This window comes from Agelaius phoeniceus, chromosome 4 (genome assembly GCF_051311805.1).
Source record: "Agelaius phoeniceus isolate bAgePho1 chromosome 4, bAgePho1.hap1, whole genome shotgun sequence".
NCBI classification, from domain to species: domain Eukaryota; kingdom Metazoa; phylum Chordata; class Aves; order Passeriformes; family Icteridae; genus Agelaius; species Agelaius phoeniceus.
Genome location: NC_135268.1, coordinates 848,407 through 875,616, shown reverse-complemented (window position 1 = coordinate 875,616; position 27,210 = coordinate 848,407). Strand labels below are relative to the sequence as shown.

The following is a 27,210-nucleotide window of genomic DNA, read 5'->3' as shown; positions in this document are numbered from 1 at the left end:
GATATTAACATGAATTTCTCGACTTAGGAAATGGAGGAGATGGCATTAACTCTTTCCCACAGGCATATCATCCTCTCAGCTCTTTGATGGGTCTTTGAGTTCAGCAAATTTAACAAAAGCAAAAGCAAGAAACAATAAAGCATTGGCAGTATGACCAAGCATCCTCTGCCTCTTAGTTACAAAATGGCAAATCTGTAGCTACAATTACAGTCTGAGTTCTAAGTCATTATTGCAATATTTCTCTAGATAAGCCTTTCCCAAAAGAAGAGGCTTTAGTTCACCTATGTCTAATAAAATAGGCAAGCAGAATTAATATAAAAACACGAACCTTTGAGCTGTCACCATACATCCTGAACCAAAACCAGGAGACAGATGAACATTTCTTTTTGTTTTGCAATTAACCTTAAATAATATGTGATGTGGTCTGACCTGGTAAAGCTCCTACTTCTCCTTATTGGCTGATCCCCAAACTCGGTAAGCTGAAGGAATAACAAAATTTGCTGTATTTCCACATGCATTACAGTGGGAGTCACAGTTAAACCATGCTCAAAATGAAGCATTCCCTGTAGGTGGTGTGGAAACAGCTGATTTGGTGAAAAGCTGTTATGCTAAAATGATCAACCAACAATTCTATTCGTGTATTGTACACTATTAGTGTGTATCAGACTTCTTGACATGTTTTGGTGGCACATAACTTCTGCGAAGGCATCACTTACTTTGAGAATTGATTATTAACTTCAATCCATTTTAAAACTCTCAATACAACATTTAGAAAATTTGTTCTTGAACCTCTCCATGACACCGGTGGGCAGATCTTTACAAGGGCTGCACAACTAAGAATACCCTGCTGACCCAGGAGGTGAGAGGGCATTAATGTAACCACTATTCCAACTGGTTATTAACTCATTACAGAGTATTCCCCAGGCCTGGCGACTGCTGCACCAGAGCTTAGCACAGAATACTCATGAGACGGTGATGCCAAGGCTCTGAAGCCAACATGGCTTTAGCCTCTTGCTGAAAGACAAAATATTTGGTGTTGCTAAAGACTGCTTGAAAGTCCCAGAATAAACCATGTCATCATCATGGCCCAAGCACCATTAAAAGCATTCTGTTATTCTTATTTTTCCCAGTTAAAACCAAAGACACTCAGAACCCAAATGTTCTACCTTTGCCTCCAGAGCCAAAATGCCAAAAAATGCTGTTTAAAGGTGGCTTGTTCTCTGCCCCAAGAAGCAGGGACCAAGTGCTCCATCTTTTCGTTACAATGCTAACTACAATGTGGTAAACTAAGCCATGCAGTGGTTTGGGATCCACAACCGCCAAGTCTCGCATTATGAAAAAAAACGAAATAAACCCTCCAAGGAAGAGTGACTTCTAACTCAAAATTTCCCAGAGTGGCCCCAAGCACTCATCAGAAGCGGCACAGGGAAAGAGCAGTGAATCAACAACAGATCTGAAGTATAATGCAACATAATTTCAGTTGTTTCTTAAAATAATCAGGCTCCAATACCACATGAAAAATCCAAGAATCATCTGCAACAACATTCCATACTTTCCAGGACAAAGAGGAGGCGAATGGAGGAGACTGGACAAAGAGATGTCAGCCTCTGTAGAGCCCAATACAAGAGGCTCACTGTACAGAGCCTTTCTATCAGCCTCTTGTGTTATGCACTCACACTTACCTGAGCGAGGGCAGGGAGTGCTGCATATCCCATGGGCTGATTCATCATTCCTTTCTGCTTCATGATGAGCATGCGCTTCTGCTCCTCGCTCAGGTGGCCCACCTGAGCCGGCATCTGTGCCTGCTGGGCCTGCTGCTGCTGCTGCTGCATGTACGGCATCATGGTGTTCTTCCCGGGGTTTGCCATGGCCGGGGCCATCATCTGACCCAGCTCAGAGTTGAAATGGGTCAGAGGTTTGGTGTTGCCATAAGAAAGCATGTTGGGCTGTTTGCCCAAGGAGTTTGTGACCAAATTATTTGGCTGCTGACTGATCATGTTCATGTGATTTTGAGGGAGGTAGTTATTAATTGTGGTCTTCTGGGGATTGTTTGCCATAGGAGGCACTACAGGGTTTTGGTTGTTAAAGGCTTGAGAGTACATCATGGGACTATTTGGTTTGTCTGCACTGAAGGGTCCTCCGTAGGGACTAGATGGAGGCCCCCCTGGTGACCAGCTTGAGGGCTGATTGGGATGCTGTTGCTGCTTCTGCTGCATGAGCTTGGCCCTTTGCTGCTGCTGGGCTGCCATCTGCTTGAGCTGCTCAGCTGGGGACAGGTCAGCGCTGGGCAGGGCCCCCGGCCCAGGCCCCGATCCTGCCACGGCCGATGCTGGGTTCATCAGGAAGCCGTTCCCGGAGCGCCCCTGCGTCTGCCCAGGCGTGTGGGCCTGGCTGGGAGTCTGAGGGGACTGCACAACACAGTTTGCTGGTGATCCAGCAGGGACTGGGGCCAGCGGTGCGCTGGACGCAGAAGCAATGCTGGAGCCTGAGGAGATGTTGGAAAATGGAGGACCGGAAGAAGATGGTCTGACCTGGGGAGAGCCTAATGGGACATGAGCAAATGGAGAATGGGATGGATCGCTTTTTACACTCGCACTCTCCTGAGCCTCTGTGGCAGGCCTGGGAAATTCGGGCTCCTTCTTCTCTTCAAAGTCTTCATTGAACAAATCCTGTATATCGTCTTCTGGGACAGTGTTCGCCAGCTCATCTATGAGCTCCTGCCACTCCTGATCATTTAGGTTAATGTCTGAGAAGAGCTTGTTCTGATTGGAAAGAGATGTTTCAGAGGTGTCTATGCAGTTGGAGTCATCCAGAGGCTCTTGCTTTAGCTCCTTGCTGTGCAGGATGTTAAAACCATCATCCAGCTCGCTGCAGCCGTTAACAGGGAGCTTTATCTCAGAAAGCCCACCATTTTCACCCAAGTCTTCTAGACCACTCCTGTGAGTTCCACTGTTCTGCAGGAGCAGAGGAGCTTTCATGTCAAGCTGGTGAAGAGGAGAAACAGCAGGCAAAGGCAAATTAATGGGCAAGCTGTTGATTGCCTCGATGCCTGGCACATCCTTGCGTGTCCGCTTGCTGGTTGGAGAAAAGTTCCCATCACAAACTCCATTCTGCTGTTCTCCATTGAGAGGTGAACGTGCGCCTTCCAACTTCCTTTTGACTGTCTCTTGAAGCTTAAAGAAAACAAGAGAAAAGAAAAAAAATTAACCATTTGCAGATGCAAAAGAAGTTCTCATGGGCACTGTGACAAGAGACTCCTCATCGAGCCAGTGACAATCAGTTTTAAAACTGCTTAGGAAGTTTCTCTGATTTCATTCTTATGCCTTGATCAATTTGAAAACACAGTCTAAAAACCCCCAACCAACCAAACACCTCCCACTGCCGCAAACCAAACCTTCCCTCGACTAGGAAAGCAGAAAGCATAGAAAATATGTCTGTGCTTTCCAAGCTGAATCCGTGCTAACTTCCAAGAAATTTAGGGAACAAGTTGACTCATTTGACATTTTAGTGCCTAATACAAAGATAAGATTTAAACAGCATGCCTAACACAGTGAGGAGTCTTAAAATGGAATTTAAAAAAAGAGAGAAAAGGAATCACTAAAACTTACTAGTCACTCCAATTTTTTTTTTCTGAAAGCTTCTATAAGCTTTTTTAAAAAATAACTGCAATATAATTGATTGACTACTTATATTGAAATGTGTTGTTGACAAAAAAAATTACATAGTTTCATTTGCTTAGCCCTGTGTTCTTGGCTAACACATCGAGAATCACTTTTAAGGGAGAAAAAAAAATCCACCCTAGAAAACAGAAGGTGCTTTGCATAACTTTAACTCAATCAAATAATGAAAAAAAAAAAGAAATCAACTATGTGCTAAGAGCTAACATAAAACATAAATAGCTAACAGAAATAATGGCTAGACAAGTCTACAGAAAAGCAAATAAATTGGAATATAAGAATTTTAGGAAAAAATGGTGTATTAACATCAGTTTTAAGTCAGGTTGTAGCAGCAGAGCAAAGAACTGTAGCAAGCAGCAGTCCTCCCCACTCGCGCCCAAGCCGAGTCCTTTACTTATGTACGAGGCTAAAAAAAGCATCTCTCTTCACCAAGGCAAAAAACAATAGTGGGGAGGGGAGGAAGCAAAGAGGTCACAGCTCTAGCAAACGCCTTCAGGACACACTTGCATCCTTGATACTAGAACAATAGAAGACAAAATACTGAAAGATTTTATCAGTTTTTAAAGTATTCTTACTGGTAGGAAAGTCCCAGATATGCAACTCCCACCCCTTCCCTAACCTAGAGGTCCTCAACCTTCTTTCTTCTCATAATCCAGATCCCATTTATTTCTCCCATCCCAGAGGGCTGGTTCCCCTTTCATCCCATGTGTAAGACAGGCAAGCAAACCCGTATCTCGCCCGGGTTTTGGAGGGAGTGGTTCTGGGAGGGCTGGGCCCTTCTCCTGCCCCTCAGGCCAGCCTGGCCTCTTTCAGCACACAATGCAGAGGGATGTGGCCAGCACAGGCATTGCTGCAGCCACAGTTCAGCATGCGTGGGACATAAAGCTACTGGGAGGCTGCTCTTCTGCAGAGAACCAAGCAGAAAGGCACTGCCATGAGTCTAAACAGACCATCAACCCCTCGATTTTCACTGGAGCAGAACAGCTTTTTAATGTGGGAAAACAATTAAAATGTGATTAAGAGTCCCCAGTGGGTCACTGTTGGCATAAGTGGCCGAGACTTTGCTGCCTGTTCCACCCTGTACAAAGCCAGAGTGTGCCAGGCCTCCCGCAGGCAGAAATTCCTCCACCTTGTGGCTCCTGTGGTGCCACACAGACCAGCTGCTCTGTAGGCACAGCCTCTGCCCCATGGCTGGGCTCCTTTTCCGGTCTCTGCTCTTAAAACCCTGAATTTGGAGAGCTGTGCATGTTCACCTTGGAGATGAGAAAGTTCTGGGCAGACCTTTATAGCGCCTTCCAGTACCCAGAGGGCCTACAAGAGAAGGACTTCTATAAGTGATAGGACAAGGGGTAATGGATTCAAACTGACAGAGGGTGGGTTTAGGTTAGATATTAGTAAGAAATTCTTCCCAGTGAGGACGGTGAGGTGTTGGCACAGATTGCCCAGGGAAGCTGTGGGTGTCCCATCCCTGGAAGAGTTCAAGGCCAGGCTAGATGAGGCTCTGAGCAGCCTGGTCTAGTGGAAGGTCCCTGCCCACGGCAAGGGGGTTAGAACTAGAAGGTTTTTAAGGTCCCTTCCAACCCTTCCTAAATTCTGTGAATTTATGCCTATGCAGCTCTGTAGCAGCTGTCCACACCCTGAGTCTCTTCCCAGTTTCTGGAGATAAGGGAACAGGCACAGCCAGTGGTTTGCACCAAGAAGTTCCTCTCCCTGTGTTGCAGGTTGTGATTTGGAACCCCTTTTTTTAAGGCCTCCCTATCAAGTCTCTGTCACTCCATTCCCACTCCTTTCTCAAACGCAGCAGCTCTTGTCCCCATGAGCTGCACAGGTGCAGGTGGGAATGCCCACTGTGCCACTCTCTCTGCATTAGAGCCTGGCACAGTCGCGCTCAGCAACCACAGCCTGCAGGAGGAACGCGCCAGGCCGCAGAGCACAGAGCCCTGCAGGAGAGGATCGCCTTCTGTCCACCCCTTCTCATCTCTCTGTGCCACGGCAGCAGAGCTCTGCCAGCCACAGGGGCTTGCCCAGAGGTGGCAATTGCCTCAGTCTGTGCCAGTTGGCAGCCATGTGGAAAGGAAGTCCAGGACTAGGGGCAAGGATCAAAATTGGATTCCACGAGGACACATACGGCTCTCACCTCTGCTGCCTCCCTCCCCTAAAAACCCATGTTAAGCTGAACATTGGTGTGCGGCACCACAGCTCCCTGATGCTCTGTGAGTCCTGTATCTGCTGTGCTGCAGATTCCTACAGCTGAGTTGCTTCCACTGATCTTGCTATAACCCTGGATCAGACCCTGGAGACAGGAAAGGATGGTACAGATGTGGTGACGGTGCCTCTTCACAAGTACAACAGCACAGCTCCAGGGCAAGGCAAGAAAGAGCACAAGCTGGCCTCAAGTGCAGGTGGTCAGTTGATGTAATGGGTTAAAATAGCATATTTATGTCAATGTAAAAAGAGCATATTTAAATACTGCCCTTCAAGGGCCACTCCCACAATTTGCAGCTGAAATCACCCATTTCAACTCCTAAGCCATCACACTGCAAAGTCACTATTGCCACACCAGAAAAACATTGCCCCAACAGCAAGTGACTCAAGACCAAGCTCAATGGGAATGCACAGGCAAAACCAGGATTTGAAGAAGTGTTCAAAATGTGTCATGGCCCTTTACCCCAGGTTCATATTGACCAATGCTGGGCTAAAATAAGAACAGGACATGGTGGCAGGCTTCTCATCATGAGGTAAAGTTCCATAAGGAAAAGATGGGAAAAAAATTTGCCTTAATGACAAGGCAGGGACCAGTGAGAGTCATTATCTCCTGAGGAATATAAGTGAACTGACTCCATACATTTTGCAAGTTTGAATGAATACTTGACAAAAATATTGGTGAAAGTGATATACTTTTACATGATTTCACACCTTCAGGTTTTAAAACATGTACCATTTCATCCTGAATCTATCACCTTATTTGTATATGAATGTTTACCAAAATAATCACAATTATCTAGTGGCAAATAACCAGCCCTAAAAATATCAGTTCCTAAAGTTTCATCATGTGCTGGAACTTGGATGTCCCCGTGTACAAATAGACAGTGACTTGAGCCCAGTATATAAATATTCATAATCATGTTTATTATGCATTACAACAAAAAGCAGCTTGACGTGAAAACTATTTTCTATGAAATATGAAACATACCGAAGTTGCGCCTCATTGCAAAAAGAAATTAAATTAAATCTATTCTAAGTCTGTTTATCCACATCGTTCTCCTTGAGAAACTTTAGGATTTGGGGGGCTAACAGGCACTAATATTTTTGTCTTCTTTGTTTGCTCATTGAAAAACTGTAGGTAGACAGAGACTTAACATGAAAGGTTTGTTAGAAGGCAACGTGCTGGGTACAACCTTGGCAGGTGGGGAAACCTCTTGATTCCAGCATTTTGGGGGAGTTGGGAACCATAACAATAAATGCATCTCCTTTTCTTGAGGTACAACACAGATATAATCTCATCAAATTATTTTAATGAAAAATTTCCTTTTCCTATCTTGATTTAATTCCCAATCACCATATTAACTCTTGAATGGTTTGGATATCCTACACTGAGCATACATGGGCAAACAGTTCACCACAATCAGGATTCCAGAGTGTCTCAGAGTAAAACCCCAGCACTTCCCCTTCCCTCTAAAAACACAACCCCTGAAGTAAAATAGTACCTTTTAAAGTACCCTCCCTCTCCTTCTTAGTACAAGTACACAGTCTGTGGATGTTTTATGGCATGCATTGTGAAGATATTAGCAGGAGCTGATAGATTTATGTCTAGGAACAGAAGACTGTTGACAGATAAAATAAAAATAAAAGGAAAATATCAAAACCAAAGGAAAATATTGAAATAAAACAACCTCCTTTCAGCTTCATAAGTTTTTAGCTTTATTCACACAAAATATTTGGCTGATGAATCTTCATTTCACTGCAGTTTTCTACCCCAAATCACAAGAGGGTGAAGCAGGACTCTCGATTCTTTATATGCCTTGGAAAAAACTCCAGTTGCAGAGTGAGAAAAGGTCAGATTTTGGCAGGTTGACTTTTTAAATGACTTTCAGTCGGAGGAGAGGCAGGGGGACAGCGTGTGCGCACGCAAACGCGCACCGAGCCGAACGGTGGGATCCAACCATGCCCAAATCCTCGGCAGAGCCGCTCGGACAGGCCGTGACAGACCCAAGGGATCAACGGGAGCGTGGGGAGGCTGCTGGCAGGGCTTTCATCTGGGAGGAGGAGGAGCTGCTCCGCTTCATCTCACCAGCAGCGATTCATTCTCCAGGAGGAAGGAGACAGAGGCGCTGTTGTTATAGCAACAGCCGAGCGCTCCAGCCCATCCTCCACCGTGGAGATGCCTTGGGTGGGCGGCTGCTCCGGTCCCCGGGCACGGCCGCGACTGAGGCTGCGGCAGCACGGCATCCTCGGCTTGCTCCTTCAAAGAACAGCACAAAAACCAGCGGGAGGTGGGGAAGCCGAGAGGCCAAATTCTCTCTGTGCCAGTGGAAGCCATTCACGGGGCCTAGCACAGGCCCACTGCTCCTCTGAGCCCCCAGAAAAGGAGGCTGATGTCACTTTGTCACTTATGCAGATGTTTTTGTGTACCAGCTGCATGTAGCCACTGACTTGGCTCTGCCTAGGGCACCTCCAGCCGCTTCAGTACAAGACAAGGGCAACAATTCTGAGAGGCTTGGTCCGCTTGGCTCCCCAGCTCTGCTGGAATGTGCCCTGCTCTGGAGTTATCTTTGCTCCCTGTGGGAAAAAAGAGAAACTAGCCAAAGCCCAAAGTCCATTTTACTCAGAGGGTATCCATGCTTACAAAAAACAAGGGTTATTATCTTCTCCACATGCTCTTCTGTGACTCTTTCTGTTAAAAATTGATCTCTTCAGTTCTCCATGTTGAATCAGTCTGGCCCACCAGTCACCATGACCTTCAGTTCCTTTCCATGAAACGAATTAAAGTCTTGGGCCTTCCTCTAGGGTTTCTACTCTCCCTTCCACCAGTGTGTCTGCTCTCGAGTTTGCCCCCTCTTTCCTCTCCCTTCTTCTCCTAGAGCTTCTATAGAAAGATCTTGATACTTCTTACCTCCAACAGGGAGTAGTTACCACGAGCTCTGCCAAATCAGCAGTCTCCAGCCTGCACCCTAAAGACTGAGTAAAGTTTGCTACTTAACTTCTTGTGCTGCGCTTAAATCCTATCAACAATTCAGCAAGTGTCCCAGGGGTGGCTATGAAGTGACACTAAGCAAGTGGATTTGACATGACAGCATCTAAGATCAGTAAGGAATAATCAGCATTGCCATTTGCATGCCAAAAAAATCAGCTTCAGCCTTTGAAAGGATTTTTTGCACGCATGTCCTTGCTGTATCACCTCTGACACTGCCATTCAAAAGCCAAAGTTGCCAGAGTGCCACTGCCTGAGGTACAGCCACATCTTGTCACCAGTCTACTGGCAGATCAAGCAGAGCACAGGGAAGAAGGCTAACAAAAAAAGGCACTGCACAAGAGCAAAATACCAACAGCACTGGGGAAGTCAAACCAGGTAAAAGCAGTGACTCCACCTGCCCTCAGTCAGCCAGGTAAGGATGCTGCTGTGTGCTAAAGCAGCTTGAGAAAAGCTGAGTGCAAAGACACTGCACAGCAAGTTAAACTGAACTTTAAAGCATAAACTATTTCATGGATGGAATGATGTTATCACTGTCAAAGAGCCTTCCTGCCCCAGTCTGTGATCTACATGGTTCACTCCTCTTCAGAGCTATCTCATTTCATCCTGCTTTGGCCCCATGGGGTAAACACTGGCAAAGCAGTAACCTCACTGCAGTGCCAGCACTGCTCCATTTGTGCAAAAGTCTCAGGCAGGTGTAGGAGCCTGTAAGCTGAACTACTGAGCTGGCAGTAGCTATTCCTGCCTCTCACACCCAGCAGCTGAGATCTGCTCTCTCTGAAATTGTCCTTGCAGATGGCATAAGCTGCATCTTCAGGGTGTGTTATGAGAATTTAGTGTTAAGAGAATTTAGCTTCCAATTGACTAGTCTGGGAGTTGTTCTGATGAGTCTTCACCCTTTCCAATCTGCTTTGTATCTGGACAGAAGAGAGGGTAATGATAAAAAGCAGACACTGGAGATTATTAAAGCTGTGCCTCCCCAAGAACCACAAATCAGGATTGAAAAGAAATGCAGGAACCTCTTGTGTTTTAAACTAAGAAGAAGCAAAACACCACACCTAGTGCTGTTGCACATGCACCATAGCTACTCTTTAAACTGTGTATGTGACACTAGGAATGGTTTCCTGGGAAAAATCTTGTCCCAGTTCATCCCTGGATGAGCACAAGTTGTAGCAGGCTAGTGAAGTATGTTGATGGCATCCTGCCTGCCTAGCAAAGGGCTATGTGGGACATGAAAGCCTTCCTGTCCTCTGCAAAGGAGGAGCAGCTCTGTGACACAGGCTCTGTTTCCCTCATCATTAAGGCACCAGTAGCATGTGAGCTCTGTTCCTGACTTGAGAACTGACAGACTAAAACCTTGTCTAACTGATGTAAGGGAAAAGCCCTTCCTGTGCTTAGGGCAAGCAAATTATCTTCCAGCTGCTTGCAAAACACTGCCATGGCACAATCTACATACATAATATATTAGTCCAGACTATTCTCAGAGAAACTCTGAAGGAAGAGCCAGAAGAGACGGCGGAGGCATGACAGTAATCCCCTGATGACACCACAGATTTCCATGGACGACTGTGAGTTCCTACTGGATCTCTTGTCCTACTGAAGCCTGTCTAGTGCATGATCTCTGGAAGACAGACAGCAAGCTGGCACAAGGCTGAAATCAGAAATGGCACCCTTGGCATCCGTTCCTATCGCTGGTGTTCACTCCCAACACACATCCCCTCGTGGCAACATCTGGCAGCACCTGCCAGCTCCTCAAATCACTGTGGGCTAAGTGATTCCAGGGGTTCTTCCACAGGGCTGAGTTCAGGTTAATGCTTTCTGAAGCAATGAGTTTCATACAACTGGAAAAGGAAGGAAATGAGAGCCACAGAGTCTACACACTGTACCTGTTCAAGCCCACACGTTTTAGTCACCTTCTTGAGGTAACATCATAAATGAAGCTTCCATTTGAAAATAATTTAAACATCAAATTAACAGATTTCCACAACTAACACATGAAAAGAAAAATCTTGTGACTAAGTCATACTGTGCTGCAAACAAAATGGTAAATTTAGCCTCCTTTTTCCCATCTGTTCCCTGAATAGGCAGCTTGGCCGAGGACATAGGTCAGCTGAAGATTTCCCTGCAAGGACAAATACCTTTAAAGGAGTACAGGTGATCTAAGTACAGCTTGAACAATTAACAATACAGTAAGAATTCCAAAGGAAACCCAAGCATGGCGGAAGGAGAGGGAAATGAATGCTTTGCATGGTAATTAATTATCATATTTTTTCCACATTTTCATTGTTTGCATAGTAACGAGACGTGTCTTTTGGGGAAAGGAGAAAAAAATCCAGCATGGGACAGATGAGTTTGGAAATAAATTTGTGCTAAGCTACTGACCATTTTAAAAAAAGAATAAAATCAAATAACTGAAAATCCCAAAATAGAAAAGCTAACAGAAAGGTCTGGGTTGGAAGGGACCTTAGAGGGCATCCTGTTCCAACACCCCAGACCACCTTGTTTAGGACCCCATCCAGCCTAGCCTTGAACACACTCAGGGTGAATCCCATTAAGTTCACCAGGAATTAGGGGTGCATTGATAAGGCCGTTTGTTCTGCATCCACATTTCTTCAGAGATAGACACTATGTCTGATGGAACAACTCCTCTTTACATTCATTCCTTGATTTCAATACAAGTTATAGCCAGTACTGGGAAAAAAAAAAAAAAAAAAAAAAAAAAGCAGGATCATTGAAGATCTGTGAAGACTCGAGGAATCCAAGGACTGTATAGGATGCCCCAGACAGGTTCTACATTATTCTGAGCACAGTTTGGGAGCTATTTGCCATGGGCTGAAGGCCAGACAGCACTGAACAGCAGACTGGCCCTAAACATGGCCAAGTAAACCATACAAACTTGAGCTCTTTGTGGCCTCAGCACCTTCACGTCAAGCTGATCTCAGGTCTCACAAAGGCACAGAGCACAAGTCATGGAAAAGCACATCTGGTCTCCCAGCAATTACCAGAGTCACAGACACCCAAGACTGGACCTGCTGTGTGGTGTGAACTGCAAATGTACCATTTAAGTCTACTAATGAAGTGTAAAGAAAAAGATTTTAAGCGAATGAAGGCCCTGATTCAGCACAATATTTAACACGTGGTTCACCTTGAGTGTACTAAGCAACCCAAAATACAAAGGATGGTTTATCCAATAAACGACAACATCAGACCAAGACCTTTGTCCAGGTCTTACCTTCTTCATTTCATCCACAGCAGCTGTCTTCATCCCAGGATAAGCCTCATCCTCTCTCCCATCCTACTATGAATATACATACAGTGTAGTGCTGGACTCATGGCAGCAGGGGCAGGAAGATTCCCAAATCCCACAGGTGTGTAAGGCTTTGAGATCTCTCCCCACAAACCAGACAGATTACCAGGAGAAGGGTGGGCACTGTTCTGCCAAACAGGTTACATTCCCAGCCAGCTCTGGGTGTGCAGCACGTTACAACCAGGCACTTTTATCTATTTGTGTATTTTGAAAACAGCCCTCCAAGGGAAGGAATTGCAACTCATAATGCTGTACATGTCTGTACATTCCCAGTGTACACAACACAGTTTTTTCCTTATTTTTTTCCTTTTGCTGTTAGAAAAAAAGTCTGTGGTTTTTCCACAAAGTGCACACACACACGTAGTCACTGCCCACTCGCATGGGTTTTCATCTCAGCCATCTATGCATGCTAAGCATATATTAGCAGCTAATTAAAATTAAATTTAGACTTCAAGTCCCATTCACCACTGAAAGCTTGTGCCCTTAACAGTGCTAAACAAGCAAAAGGTAATAAAACACGTGTTGGTGTAGGTAAAGACCAAGTCACAGAGAACAGCACAGTTCTTTCCTAAAGCCCTTGAAGGTCTGAAGCACTCATCATTGTTTACTGTGAGATAAGGCATAGAAATGCATTATAAACCAGAGTGAATTCATGACATGGACTTCCTCTAATCTTATTTTTCTTTTTAAAGGACTTCTTCTCTCCTTTTTCTCCTATTGTAGGAATGATAATCTACCTAGTACTCAGTGTTTTTAATTTGTTAGTCTGAAGACACGATACCCTTGGTCTGCTGCCATAATTATGTGGATTTTGGTCTCGGAAAAAAACTTAAGTGAGATGAATCTAAAAAGAAAAACAAACTTAATTGTGTGTCAACCCCTCCCCTCATCATTTATGACTTAAATGATATCATTCAGATTCAAACATACATAAGATCTCTAAATTTCACTTCAGAAAACAGAGCAGGGAGCTGCCTAAAGCTGTATATTAAGTCAGTGGAAGGGTTAGAAATGGACTCAAATCTGCCAAATCCTGTTCCCAGCCAATGGGAATACAAAATACTTTATATCTTGTCAAATCAATGTGCCTTCATGTCTCCTTTTTTGTTATTCAGGAAAAACAAGGGCTGTGAGCAGGGAGCTATGAACAGGAGTCTGGGAATCCAGGAGTAGGCACCATAAGAAAGGTGCAGGCAAAACCAGGTCAAGTCAGTGCAGTCCTAAGAATGCAATTCATACCCCCTACACCAGGCCAAGATGGGATGAGATAAATCACGCTCCAAAAAGTGTCTTTTGCTTTTCCCTGACCTTAAAGGGAGCCTTGGTAACTAGCAGAAAAAGACACATCCACAGTCAGAGCCTCCATCTGGACCCTCCCCAAGCCACCATTATTTGCCCAGTCACAATTAGGGCACTAATTACATGCTACTGCTGTTGACATCTGTGTTTAATAAAGATTTCTGTCTGTGTGGGTTGGGTCTTCCCCCCAGTTTCATTTCCAGAGGCTTCAGTTTTGTTCCACTAAACTCTAAGAAAATAAGCTGGAAATCTCCATAGTTTGGCCTATAATAATGATACCACATGTACTCTTTGCAACTTCCTTGCTTTGCCAAGGCAAAGAAGGCTTTGCAGCTCCAGGTCCTTGCTAACTAACTTGCATGTTCAAACACTGCTGGGTTATTTAAGAGAGGCAAGGAGAGGGGAGAGCTAGCAGGAGGAGCTTCCCTTGAAATCCCAGATAAACAGTGAGTAGTGTTACAACCATGATGGTCTAAGCAAAGCCTGTAGTGGGGGGGAAAAAAATCATTTTTAATTAGACACACAGGGAACCACAGACAAGCTTTGGGGTAAGCACCACCTCCTCCTTCTTGAATGACAGTTATAATAACCTAAGTAACAACTGTAACAATGAACAAACATGCTAAAGAAATTATATAAAATACATTGACATTGCACATATAGGATTGGGTGCAAATCTGCTGAGTGATAAGTTTCACGCAGCACAAAATTTTGTTTTTAAGGGAAATTACATGGGCAGCAGGTTGAGGTTTTTCCTAGGGCTATTTCTAAAACTCCTTTATTTTTCCTCCTTTCTTCTAAGCTTTTCAAAACAGTCAAATGAAAATAAAAGCCTGGCAATTAGCATATTTCAGAATTACAGTAAGGGCCCAGCTTTAAAAGGCACAGCTGCCTGAGACTGACGTTTTTTCAATGCCAGGTGGATGATATGAGGCCAAGAACAACCTTGAACCGTGTGGGTCCTGATGGCTGCAGGATTTGCAGGGAATCATGATTTCAGTGTATCTGGGGACATAAGTCACTACTGTTTTCTTTCCTTTTTTTCCCCAAAACCCAAAAGTTTTCTGATATTGCCAAACTCCAAATTCAGACCTGCAAAATCATATTAGAAACATTCAAGGCTGCAAACATAGAGGATTTTCCTGACTCATCAGTAAAGTAGTGGCAGCCTTCTCCTCTCCCTGCTAATGAGGAAGGACTGCAGTGCCTGGAACTAAAGCAGGGATTTTTCCCATGGAGTGTTCCCAACATCTCTCTACAGCAGCATAACCTACCAAACAAAGTTTTCTCTCCACGGGGCATGGAAATGCTACCAAACAGGGAACTACCAAGTGGGCCCCGGGTAAAAGGCTCCCAAAGGGGCTGTGGGGGAGCACAGCACCCTGCTTGGGAGTGCTGTCTTCCCAGGTAGCTACTGGATTCAGCTTCACAGGGATTCAGAAGTGCAGAGATTCTCCTCTTGGTCCCAGCACAGCAGGGCTGCAGCCAGCCTGGGTGCTCTGGCATTGCTGGCTCCAAGCTCTCCCAGCAAAGGCCAGAGGCAAGAGTCCCCCCTGGGGATAGGGCTGCTCTTGTGCTGCTGCCTCAGAGCCACAGCTGGTGCCTGCCTCCTCTGCTGTCCCAGAGCCCTGCTGGAGCTCTCACAAGGGGGGCAGCAGCGATGGATCAGAGGAGGCTTTGGCTATCGAGTGGCAAAGGGTCTGTGCAGTGATGGGGGGCTGCAGGGAGCTGGGTAGGACATGTGCATCAGGCAGGTGGGGAACATTTGCTCCCCCCTTGCACAGTCCCACCTTTTTCCCTCTCCTGTTCCAGCTCAGATCTTACAGCCTCAGAGCGTGAGCCTTGCGCAGCCTCACAAGGCAAGGCAGCCTTAGGACACGAGCCCTCACTGGGACACCGAGGGGCCTCTGCTTGCCTGCTGCACACTCCTATTCTTCAAACAACATCTCCCCACCTTTCCAACTGCTGGTATTCTTCAAACCCCTTCTCCCCACCTTTCCAACTGCTGGTATTCTTCAAACCCCTTCTCCCCACCTTTCCAACTGCTGGTATTCTTCAAACCACTTCTCCCCACCTTTCCAACTGCTGGTATTCTTCAAACCCCTTCTCCCCACCTTTCCAACTGCTGGTATTCCTCAAACCACTTCTCCCCACCTTTCCAACTGCTGGTATTCCTCAAACCCCTTCTCCCCACCTTTCTGACTGCCTTTTTTCCCCAGCTCTGCTGGTGTTTATGGTCTTGAATAAAGCCACGAGGAAAACTGACCTCATTAGCAGTTTCCTCAAAAGGTGAATTGGAGCAGGGCATTCATCTCCTCCAGCAATTTTCAAACTCACATGAAAAGCATGAAAGGAGACAAAGCCTAGGATTGCTCCAGGAATTCCATCTACTGCCCTGATGAGAGGAATTTGCATAACATGCCCCCCATGTGCAGTGCAAACAAGAAGCTTCTGCTACAGCTGCTTTCTTGGCTTTCCTCGTTTCACCCCACTCTTCAGGAACAAGAAGAAACCTTCTTCACACATGCAGGGGGCTGTGTACAGATGGGCTCAGCAAGAGGTTTTCAGACCTGGCACAGCTGAAAGATGTGCCAGGGAAGGCTGACTGTGTGCCTGCTCTCTTTCTCACACTCCACTTGCTTACTGAGAGGACACTGGGCTAAATTGCCCTTTGAGATGACCCAGTACAACTGCTCCTGTACTCAAGTGTCTGCAGAAGAAACGCTACTTAAAAGGTTTTTACTGAAATAAAACAAACAGAACCCTCCCTCTATGAGGCTTTCAGTGTCCTGTTATGAAGCATTTTGATGGTAATACATGATTTTATAAAGCAGCAGCTATACAATGCAATGTGGTACAAACTCATTTGCAGTAGCCCCTAAATACAGACAAACTGGTGCAAAATAACAAGCTTAATCCCTTGCTTTAGTGCTTTTTGAACAGGGACTGAATGCCAGATTGTGCTCATCCAGTCAGAAGATAACCAATTGACCATACTTTCTCCTCTTCCCCTGTTCATCCCCCACCTCCACCCAAACTTGCAGCTCCAACACAACCAAAACCTACCTATCTGATTTTGGATTTTGAAAGACTGTTCTTACAATTTGGAAGAAGGAAGGACTGCAATAACTACCAGATTAAACATGAGGAGGCATAAATAAGCAATTTTAGGTGTTAGGAACTCAACATCCTTCCTAAAGAGAACTCCTCTCGCTAATATCCAGTGCATACAATGTAATTAAAAGCTATTTTTTTCATATATACAGAGTATCTCTTTCACATGGAAAGTGAAAGCCAGAGATGACCAAGAGCCTTGAGGCCAAAATCCTCAAAGTGCTGAGGCCCCTGAAACAAATGGTGATGTCCTGTTGAAAAATTAGGTTTTGCTAGAGAACAGACCAGTCACATCACAGATAAAAAGTCACAGAACTGATAAAAGTCACTTAAGGAAATGTGAATTGTCATGATACTCAAAACACATTTTCTCTGCCTTGTATGATGGGATCCTCCCTGAAAATGAAATCTAATAGAATTTAGTTAAACCATAAGCTCCTTGAATTTTTGACAACATAGAAGAAGAAAAATACGGTGATCCTAGAAAGGCAAAGAGACTATTTTTTTCTTTTTCCTAGGTTTCCTTGCTTTTCACATATGATGCTGTGACTCAAATTAACTCCACATAAATTCTGAGTATAAAAAGATCACCAAATTAATTTTTTAATAGGGAAGGAAAAAATATCAACCTCGTTGGCAGAACTTGAACTCCATTCCTCAGAATGATTAGTTTGGCCACTGGAGGGCTCCAATATTGTTTCATAAAAGCAAAAAGAAAGTTTACTAGGAAGGATAAACACATAACAAATAGCCCGGGCAATAAAATTCAAACATAACACACAGTTTGAACCAAGATCTATGGGCTTGAGAGCATTTTGTAAGAGTCAGGACTAATTTTACTGTTGCTTTGCTCTTGTGGCTTAAAAGGATTTGAAGAAGAACGATTTTCCTACGGTTTGGCCATAAACGTCTCCTTCAATGCACCGCCTACTAAAAAGGTTTTTGTGTGCAATTGCAGAATGGGTAGATGTCTGCAGGAGAGCAAAACCCGTAGGTTTTCCTAGGACGTGCTTGTAACACAGTTCTTTAGGAAAGCCCGGGGCTGCAGAGTACAAAAGAAGCACAGTCTCTGTCCCTCTGATGACTCCAGGCTTCCCAATGGAAGTTTACAGAGATAAATCAGGCAAGCCAGCAACTGGGAGCACAGCGGGGTGCTCCCACTGCATAAAGTCCTGGAGGGCTCTTCTTTGGCCAAGCCATTGTTGAGAGCTGCCTTTTATTTTTCAAGGCGATTTCTATGTTCAGGTACAGGAAGTCAGGGAATAACTGGCTCTAAAACGGATGGGTCTTTTCCCAGTAACATGGCAGTCAAGATCCTATCAGAAAAATGTCATGTGGTCCTGCAGAAGCAAGTGCAGGCACTGATGTCAGTTGATAAGCTAATGACTGCAGCTTATCAGCTGATAAGCTAATGACTGCAGCGCTCCAGTTAAGGATAAAACAAAAGCTATTTCAATATAGGAGCAGGAGAAAAGGTATTTTGGACATCATTCTACCTACAAACTTATGGGAGGGGAAAAAAAGTCTAAGTACCCCCTGCACTCACTAATCCTTCTAGTTGGGGGTGGGGAGGACTAATCCTGGGCTGAGACGCTGAAAGTTGGAGATTTCACACTGAGCCAAACTTTACAATTGACTTGAACAGTGCTGAAAATAAAGGAGGTTTATTGGAAATACTGAAAGATGCTAGTGGGTGCTATGATAAGCCCAACTGAGCACTGTTCTTGTTTGATGAAGTGCACTGTATTGGGCTGATGCACAAAATATCATGGTCTGCTGGCACTCTGTATTTTTTTTTTCTGCTTCTTCAATGTAAAGGAAAAAGGAAAGAAAAAAACTCCTCTTGCTTAAAATATCTCCGCTGCTCTCCTGCAGCCCCTTCCTCCAGCACATCACACATTAGTGCCAATCTTCTGGGAGACTGCAATTGGAACATAATGAGATAGTAATGAGCTTTGCACATGTCCCCAGATCCGAGCGTTCCCCCCTCCGCAGCTCATTTCTCACAAACCTACCGAGATGTTTCGCTTGTTTTCCTGACGCTGCAGTTGTGGCTCCCCCATCCTGCCCCCCTCCCGGCCAACCCCCGCTGCACCCTTCCCCTCAGGCTGCCAGCTCTGAAGAGCACCAAATGGGCTGGCACTGTCTTGTTTCCTGGGCTAATGGATGCTTGTTTAAACACTGGAGCTGTTTGCATTGCTGCGGCTCGCTGCATGTTAAACACCGTCCTCTGAAACCCTATGCCAATCCAATAAAGGGAGCAGCAGTTCAGCGTGGGGAGGCAATTACTGCAAAGTCCCAAGCGTGCCTTCTAAGCTCAGGGAAGGGAAATTTGATTGAACAACTAAAAGCAAAAGCTGATTTCGGTTCAGCATCGCTAGGAAGACACAAGGTTTCACCGAAGCCAGGCCTGTGGAGGGCAGGAGGAAGTCAATGGGTGAGCTGGGGAGAGCAACTGCACCTTGTTCAGAGGGCCTGGTAGCAATGCTCTCCTACCCCCAGAGAGCTCCCTTCCTCTCCATCTGCATACCCACTTGTGCTCTCTTTCCTCCCTGCCCCCACCTTTCATTCTTTTTTTTTTTTTTAATTTTAAATTATATGCTGCCAATTTTGTTTCATCCTTCATCGATTCTTGAAACAATTCTTCCTCTGGTAAAGGTCCTTTCCTCTGTACAAACTCATTGTCATATCAAAGTGGAAGTGTTACACAGGAGCAGCTATGATAGAGGGCTGATGGTAACCAAAAAAAGATCTGTGCTTCATTGAGAGATGAAAAAAATCCAAATCTCAGACTAATGATAGTCAATATTTCAATGGACCTGCTCTTTACCTGGCTGAGGGCAGAAAGTCAAGAGAGAAAGAAGATGCATTTCAGTTCATTTAATACACAGAAACAAAGCTGCTTTTAAGTGTTCTACTTCCTTTACTTTTAAGTGAAAGAGAAGGAGAGGAGGTAGCAAGGGAATGTTTTCCTTTTATCCTCTATATTTTTTCTTTAGTTTTAAGCAGACTTTTTAAGATGACTTCACTCTGACAGCGGCTTTGCAAATGATATGGAAAGTTTTCCAAGCCTTTCTTGCGGCCACAGCTACCCTCAGGAACCTAGGAAAAGGGCATTTGCCACACCAGCTGAGGCCAGGAAGCTTGGCATCCTGCCCCTAGCCGTGCTCCACAGCTCCAGGGCTGTGCAGGGCTAAAACTTTGCTCTTCCTTCCATGCTGCTGGGAAGGGATTCTGTGTACAGCTGGGAATCAGGAAAAAAATCCTTGAGGGTGAACCTGTCTGCCTCAGTACTGGGGGCCAAGTCTGCCCTGTAGGAGGGCACGAGCAGCAGAACACAGCTGGCACCAGCCCATGCCCAGAGCTCCTTACCAGTGCCCTGCCAGGGCTGGCACCTGGCTGATGGGCTTAAGGACCAAGCTGGCCCTACACAGCAAAGTTCTCACAGGTCAAAACCCCAGTGTGATGCTAACAAGTGTTGCAGGCTGAAAAGCAAAGGGTTGTGCCAATTAGCTGATTACTGAGGGATGACCATCATCCCACTGCCATCCCTGCCACTGTCAGGGAGAAACTGCCATTCTCCACACTGCAGCAAGGAGGACAGGGAAAAGAAGCACTGGCTAGCTTTGGAAAGGCTATCAGCAGGGGACACTACTTATTTATTTGTTTTCTTACCATTTAGGAAAACAACTTTTGAGAGCAGGATGGAGTGAATCCCCAAATCTCACCCTTCCTGCTTTAGAATTAGTCTTAGAGCTGCAACCCCTCTGTGGACCCCAAACTCAGGGCAAGCAACAGGATGCCACAGGCAGCCTGAGTACAGCTAGCTAGAGAGTGATGCCTGATGGCTGCTTTGACAGAAATGAGGAGCTTTAAACCAAGAGGGTAAAAGTATTGGGAAATGTTTGTTTGTTTATTAAAAAAAAAAAAAGAAAAAAGCACAGTAACTTTCTTGTTTTCAGTTTTACAGCAAAACACAAACAAACAAACAGCACTTGTTTTTGCTGGTATTCCTTGCCAGAGCTGGGGCAGGGAGGAGGATGAGCTGGAGACATCATGTCTAGGTAAAGGGGGAATCCTTCCACACACTGCTCTGCACTTCAGGCTTGGAATTCAGAGATTTACTTTCCACACCTTAGAACAGGAATTGTTACTAAGAAGAATGGGCAAAGAGCACCATTGTCCCGGGGGGATCAATGCAGCAGCCAGAGCCTGACCAATACCCAAAACAAAAACCAGGCTGTCTTGAAAGCATCACAGCCAGAGATCCCCATGAGGATTGTCATATTATATATTGTCTATTCTCTAGAATCTATTATATCTAGAATGTCTCTAGATTATATATATTATTGTCTCTAGAACATATTCTATATATAGAACTCCTTGCCTCTCTTGAAGCTGAGAACACAGTTCATGTGAGGCCTTGAGAAACCCACTCACCTACTCACCAGTGGCAAGTGGAATGATTCCCTGATGAGACTAGGGACGGATGTGGCTCTTAACATCATCAACTGCTGGAGAAGCTAGGCTTTAGTCTGAACAAAACAACACAACAAGACCAAAACCCGCGGCCCATGCGATTGCACAGATAACTTGTCAAACATGACCACCAATGTGCTCGTGTTTCTGAGTCTGCAGACAGGCTCCTGCTGTTCCCGAGAAGCTGCACGGTGAAATCAATAAGGCTCATTAAGGATAATCAGTACCCTATGGGCAGCAGCAAGAAGCCGGCCAGTTTTGTCCTTCTGCTGTTACTGGGAAGCTCTGATGGACAAGAAAGGCACATTTCCCTCTTGCTTACATTCAGCAGTGAGAGGAAGCTGCAGATGCAGTCCTGAGGGAAGGGCTAGCCACAGCATCCCACAAGGAACAGCAGCATTTGCTCCAGTCAGAGAAGGGCTTGGCAATCTCACCATCACCTACACATGTGTGTCATCCCTCTGCAACGTGGGATGAGACTGCTGTCTCCTTTTGCATCCTGGTATTCTGCTTTTCCTTCAACTCCTCAACAAACTTTCCTGCCTCCTGCCACCCCACCATGCTGGTGAGCTGATAACCTTCATTTCCCCAGCTCTGAGATGCACAGGGCAGCATGACAGACAGACTAGGCTGTCAAATAACACAAGGTGTGCTGCAGGTTATTTTCATTCTCTCAACTCTAGCACTGCAACTGGAGGATCTGCCACCCATTGTCCTCCCATGAGCCACTGAGGAGATATCCTGGGACTCAAGGGAGGGACCCAGCGCTCCCTTCAGTTTGGTCAGGGTCTGCCTCTCCTCAGCTCCCATCTCATTTCAGTGACTTCCAGTTTCTGCTTGTTCCCTTCAGCCTAGAACCTCCTTGGGCACTGAGCTGGCCCTGGACCACAGAAAATGCTCTCTGACACACACTAGCACAAGTGACAAAACAGGTATGTAGGCAGGGTCACTGCAGATTAATCCTCAAGGAGATTTTCATTTCAGAATGAAATTATTACCAATTTTTAAAGATTCAGTTACTTTGAGGCATACATAACATACCTGTTGCTTGTTTAAAATATATTCCACTATTTGATTTGAAATGGTACCTCTGAAGGGTCTGAGTGGTTTCCTTCTTTGAGACATGACTCCAGGAAATGCACAAAGAACACAATCAAGTTTAAAGCAAGAATTTCCTCCTTCCCATTCCCTTTTCATAAAATGCACCATGACAGCATAGTTATACATTTACAGTGTAAATTGATCATTCCTCAGAATAAAATAGCTGTCTCCAGGAACCTAGAACCTAGCTTTACACAATGGAGATAGTTTCCTATTAATCAATACTGCGGAAGAAAAGTGTAATAAATTGCTTTCCATCCAATGTCTGTAATCTGTTTAGATAAAAACCCCCAAACACTCTTATAATTCACACTTTCAAGGGAAATAAATGGAAGGATTGACAGAAACTACATTTGTCAGGAGAAAAACCTAGGGGAAAGAAAAACATCCCCTGAGGGCTCCTCAAGCATAGTATCATCTCATCAGAAGATGCACAGGGTGACGCTGAGGTAGAGGAAATTGAGAAGATTCCATTTCCTGCTTCATTTCCTGCAGGGAGAACCTGGAGGAAGGTTTCATCACTACAGATCCAAACCACCACAGGCAGGCTAAATGCTTTGTTTACAGTCCCAGGCCTCCAAGGGAAGCACCTGGTTACAAGTGAGAGTGGTTGGGCTCTGCTGCTGTGAAGTGGAAAGGCAGCAAGAGAAAGGGGAGGTGTAAAGAGTAAGGAATGGGGGTTGTCACTTCCCATCTTGGTTTCTAGGTCCTGAGCAGGGTAAGTACAAGCTCCACTACAGAAGATATACTTAACTGGCCTGGGAAGACGAATTTCAGGTTGTCAGTTACAGAAACAAGAGATGAAACAAACCCCAAAACACCAAAAGCAACCACCTACATTTTCATTTCCAGAACAGTTCAAATAGGAAATGTGTTTCAGCTACACATATAGAGGAGCCAGGTTTTGAAAAACCACATTTCTGAACATGAGACTTTTGCACACAAGCACCTTTGAACAGGTACCCCAGAAGTGAAAGACGTTTCTGGAAATTTTTTTGTTCCTGCCAGTTCACATCAGTAGTCACTGCCTCGAAATCAGCAACTGGCACTCACTGTCACTAACCACACAAAAACCAGCCACCTAACAGTGCACAAAAATGGCAAGTCATCACTTGTACTTCACTAAAGGTACCTAATGAGAAGGTTATGATATGGCAAGCATTAATAAATTTACACCAGGAACTGCTGACTACATGTGATTTTGGCTGGGCTCTTAAGAAGCCTGAAGAATGGAGACCAATTAGATGCTATTGGAAAGCACTTGGCAGAGCATCCTGAGAGTGGCCCACGGGGCAGAATTTGGAAAGCACACTGGGGATTGATGGGCTTTGTGTTACAGACAGACAAGGGAGGCTGGTTTGGTTTCAACCAGCTGAAAATATCCCCCTTTTTCATTATGTCTCACACTGGAACCTTTGGTGTTGTATCTCAACCATCTCCTCAGATTCCTGCAACTCATAGTACAGCATTTCAAGCAAGCTGAAAACAGCGGCAGGTCCACCTTAAAATGCTTCACTGAAATAATTTCTGAAGTGGATTCAAATAAATAAAGCCTGTGACAGAGCCCAAGTGTTTCACTTGCAGTGATGCTTGTTTAAAACATATTTTAAAGGACTGAGGACTGGGCATGGCCAGCCTTTGCCATAAGGACTGGATCTGGCCTCTGCAAGGTGCTTTTTCTTGGTGCCCATGTCAGCAGGGCAAACCAATTACCATTTTCAGCATGTTTCTGGTGTCCTGAGCACTGCCAGCAGATTGAAAGGATTTGCACTCGTAAAAAGGATTGCAACTGATCAGGGCACCAGGCCTTGTTCTACCAACCCAATGGAACAACTGCCTTCTTTGGCCTGAGACACCAGATTTCTAGATCCTACCATGTAGATTTAAGGGCATCCAGTAGTGTATATTTTCTCTTTTCTCTGTGGCATATTTAGATAATCAGAGGAATGGTTATTAGTGCTAACAACAAAGCAAATAAATCAATAACTCAGAATAATGCAATTCCAGTAACTGGCAAGGATAACTTAGGGATCAAAATTCAGATGTCAACCTAAAACTCAGATTTCAAAGGAATTTTTCAGAGGCCATGCTATTCATAAACAATTAATACTGATGCCTACAGGAAACCTAGGCCAGCTGTGGGACAGATATCCAGTCTCCTCCAAGTCACTCCAGCTCCACAGTGGCCACAGAACTCCAGCTTACACCTCTTTGGACCTGCTGTGAGAGTGCTTTTATACAGGCAACACCTTCACACACCCCCTTTCCTGTAACAGCTTCCCTCCTCTCTCTGAGCTCACAGGGGCGTGTGCTGACGTGGATGCATGGCCATGCATGAGAAAGTTCACTACACATTTCAGCTCCCAGTTCATTATCCAGTTTGCATAGCTTCCACTGTACTTCTGCCTTGCATCTGTTTCACCCAAGGAAATCCTGTAGAAAGCTTTGAGGATGCGGGGAAAAAAAAAACAATCCAGGCAAATCTAATGTTTCTCTTGGCACTTCTGCATTAATGGCCAGGCTGATAGTTCTGCCTATGGAAGTGACAAAACTTGCATTGTTTGGCCTTCATTTCTCCTTCAGAGGAAAGCACAGAAACTATCAGTGGCAATGTTGTACAGACTGCAAGAAACAATATAAACCTGTCCAAAGCCTTCCCTGGAAGCTCTGCCAATAAAAGTTGAGGGGTTGAGGGATTATTTGCTTGCAGTTTGAACAAGTGATCACTCCAAACCAGAGTTCCCAGAATTTAAGTAGTCTTGTATAAAATATATATACATATTATATATATAACATATATAATAATATATATAATATATATAATATATTATATATATATATAATAAAATATATAATTCTGGATTGTGAGCTACACTTCAGATAAATCCCCTACATGAGTAACAGCTGCAAATCAAAACCACCACATACATCATGGCTAGGCCAAGTAAATTATTTTGGCAGCCAATACCTGCAGAAGCTTCTGTCTTCCTGCTCCTTGCTGGGCAGAATGACCTCAGGATGGGAAGCTGGCAGATTCTGCAAGTAACACACGGTGCTGAAGACCCAGATCCACTGGGGGCCAAGTCCCTTGTGTTGGCTGCAACCCAGCTGTGAATACCACAAACTTAGGGAATACTTGAGTTGCACTTTTCCTGCACTCTGCCCCCCTCCACCCTGCCTCATTTTGATTACTTTGTCTTCATTCAAGCTTAGAAAGCATCTCCGGCTGGTGGACTGACCAAAAGAGAGCCAGTAACAAAGCAGCCTAATATTGACTTAGTTTTCTAATTATCTAATTGAAAATTTTCTAATTTTCAATTAGAAAATTCTCCTCAGAAGAAGAAGTGACAGGAGGGAAGCCCCGTGGGGCACAAAGGCTGTGCTGATGGTAGCTCTGCATCTCCAGCTCCTATTGGTGTTTATTCCTGAAACGTGTCAGTAACGACAGGAACATCAGCTAGCACTGATTTTAAGAAGGGAGAGAACGCAGAATGTCATTTTTCTTCTCTCCCTCATTCAGCTGCCATGTCCAGCCCCTGCTGGACCAGCTCTCTGTGTCTGGGGCTCTGCCAAGAGGCTGTGCCCTGGCTCAGGGCAGGGAATACCCTGCATGGCTGTCCTGGCATTTGCTGGCCCTTTGCCCAGCTATTGGTGCCTTACCCCATCATATATTACATATTACACACTCCATGATGTTTACAGGCTGGACAGCTACATATTTGCCTGATCTAGTTTACCCAATCCAACTTTGGGTCTGATAATTTATTTAGTAACAGGTGCCTCTTGACCCTTTGGGGCTTCCTGCTTCTAGAGGTCCATGATGGGTGTGTTGTGAAACCAGAGCCTGGCTGTCACTGCACTGGGGGCTGGGAAGAGAAGGTGACAGAGAGCTACTTGTAAGCCAGACCTGCCATAATTTTTGTCTCAGCTGGGAAGATTTACAGCCCAGACTGAAGCTTCCAGCACTACCATTTACAGGAGGAAGGAGCCAGACAGAGCTCCACTCTCTCCAGTGCTTCCCTGCTTCTCCTTTGCACCCATCTACACTTCCCAGGGAAGCTGGAGAACACAAGGTCTCAGGGTGTCTCTTTTCCTCTTGGCCATTCCTGCTAGACCAAGCCCTGAGGTGCCAGCAGCACATTTAGGAGAGAAAGAACAGCATTAACACAGCTCTCCTTAAAGGACCATACTGGTACCTCAGCTAGGAGTAAGGAGATAAAAAAAATTAATCACTTAATTAAGTGTCCTCACTTGAAACTACCTCTGATGCAGAGTTGTTACAGGACCTAGAAAGAGAAGAGATGGGATTGATAGAGACCAAGAGGAGAGAGACCAAAAATATTCTGTGTATGAAGCCCTTTGCCTAGTCTGCTTCAGTAAGTCAGTACTTCTCAGCAAAAAGCAGTCAAATTCATGGAAGTGCCTTCATGGAAACAGAACAGCCTATAGCAAAGAAACTCTGCTTTATCATTCACCTAATGACCTTGGGAAGGTATTAGTCAAAACATTTATTCTATGAAGCTCTATTAAATCAACAGTTTCAATCCCTTCTTCTCCAAAAGCTTTGGTCAGTGTGGAAGAGCTTTTCTCTACACATTCCACAGAAAGGCAGGACAACCAGTCTCCTCTTTTCTTCACAAATATTCTGTTAATCCTTACTAGTTTATTATTTTTATCTCTAACAATCAGATTGTTATGCAATTCCTAACAGCAGCAAGAACTGTAAAAAGACCAATGCCTAGATCTCACTGACAAAGCATTTTAACATCTTAGAGTATGTTTAAAGAAACATAAGCACAACAGAGTTGTTCTAAGCAAATATTCATTCTACTTTCCCAGATGACGCTTAGAATAGATAAGGAAAGAACTGGAATGTCAAAATATGGCCTGCAATTAATAAAATCATGTCATCAAATTCTTTTCCTCACAGTGTGAAGTGTTGCTTGAGCCAAGAGTCCCACATCACAGGGAAAGCAGGGACAAGTGAGGTTTTATTTGTTCAACTCTCAGATAGCAGCTCTACTCAGGCAAGTTTCTAGAAA

At 44.8% G+C, this 27,210-nt stretch overlaps 1 protein-coding gene across 3 annotated transcripts in view; it reads right to left on the bottom strand.

The window, feature by feature from the left end:
• MAML3 (mastermind like transcriptional coactivator 3) overlaps positions 1 to 27,210 on the bottom strand; it is a 228,879-nt gene that overhangs the window by 79,682 nt on the left and 121,987 nt on the right. For all 3 annotated transcript variants that reach the window (XM_077176687.1, XM_077176688.1, XM_077176689.1), the window contains exon 2: positions 1,683 to 3,173. In XM_077176687.1, the coding sequence (XP_077032802.1) occupies positions 1,683 to 3,173 (1,491 nt within the window). The remainder of the gene's footprint in view (positions 1 to 1,682; positions 3,174 to 27,210) is intronic.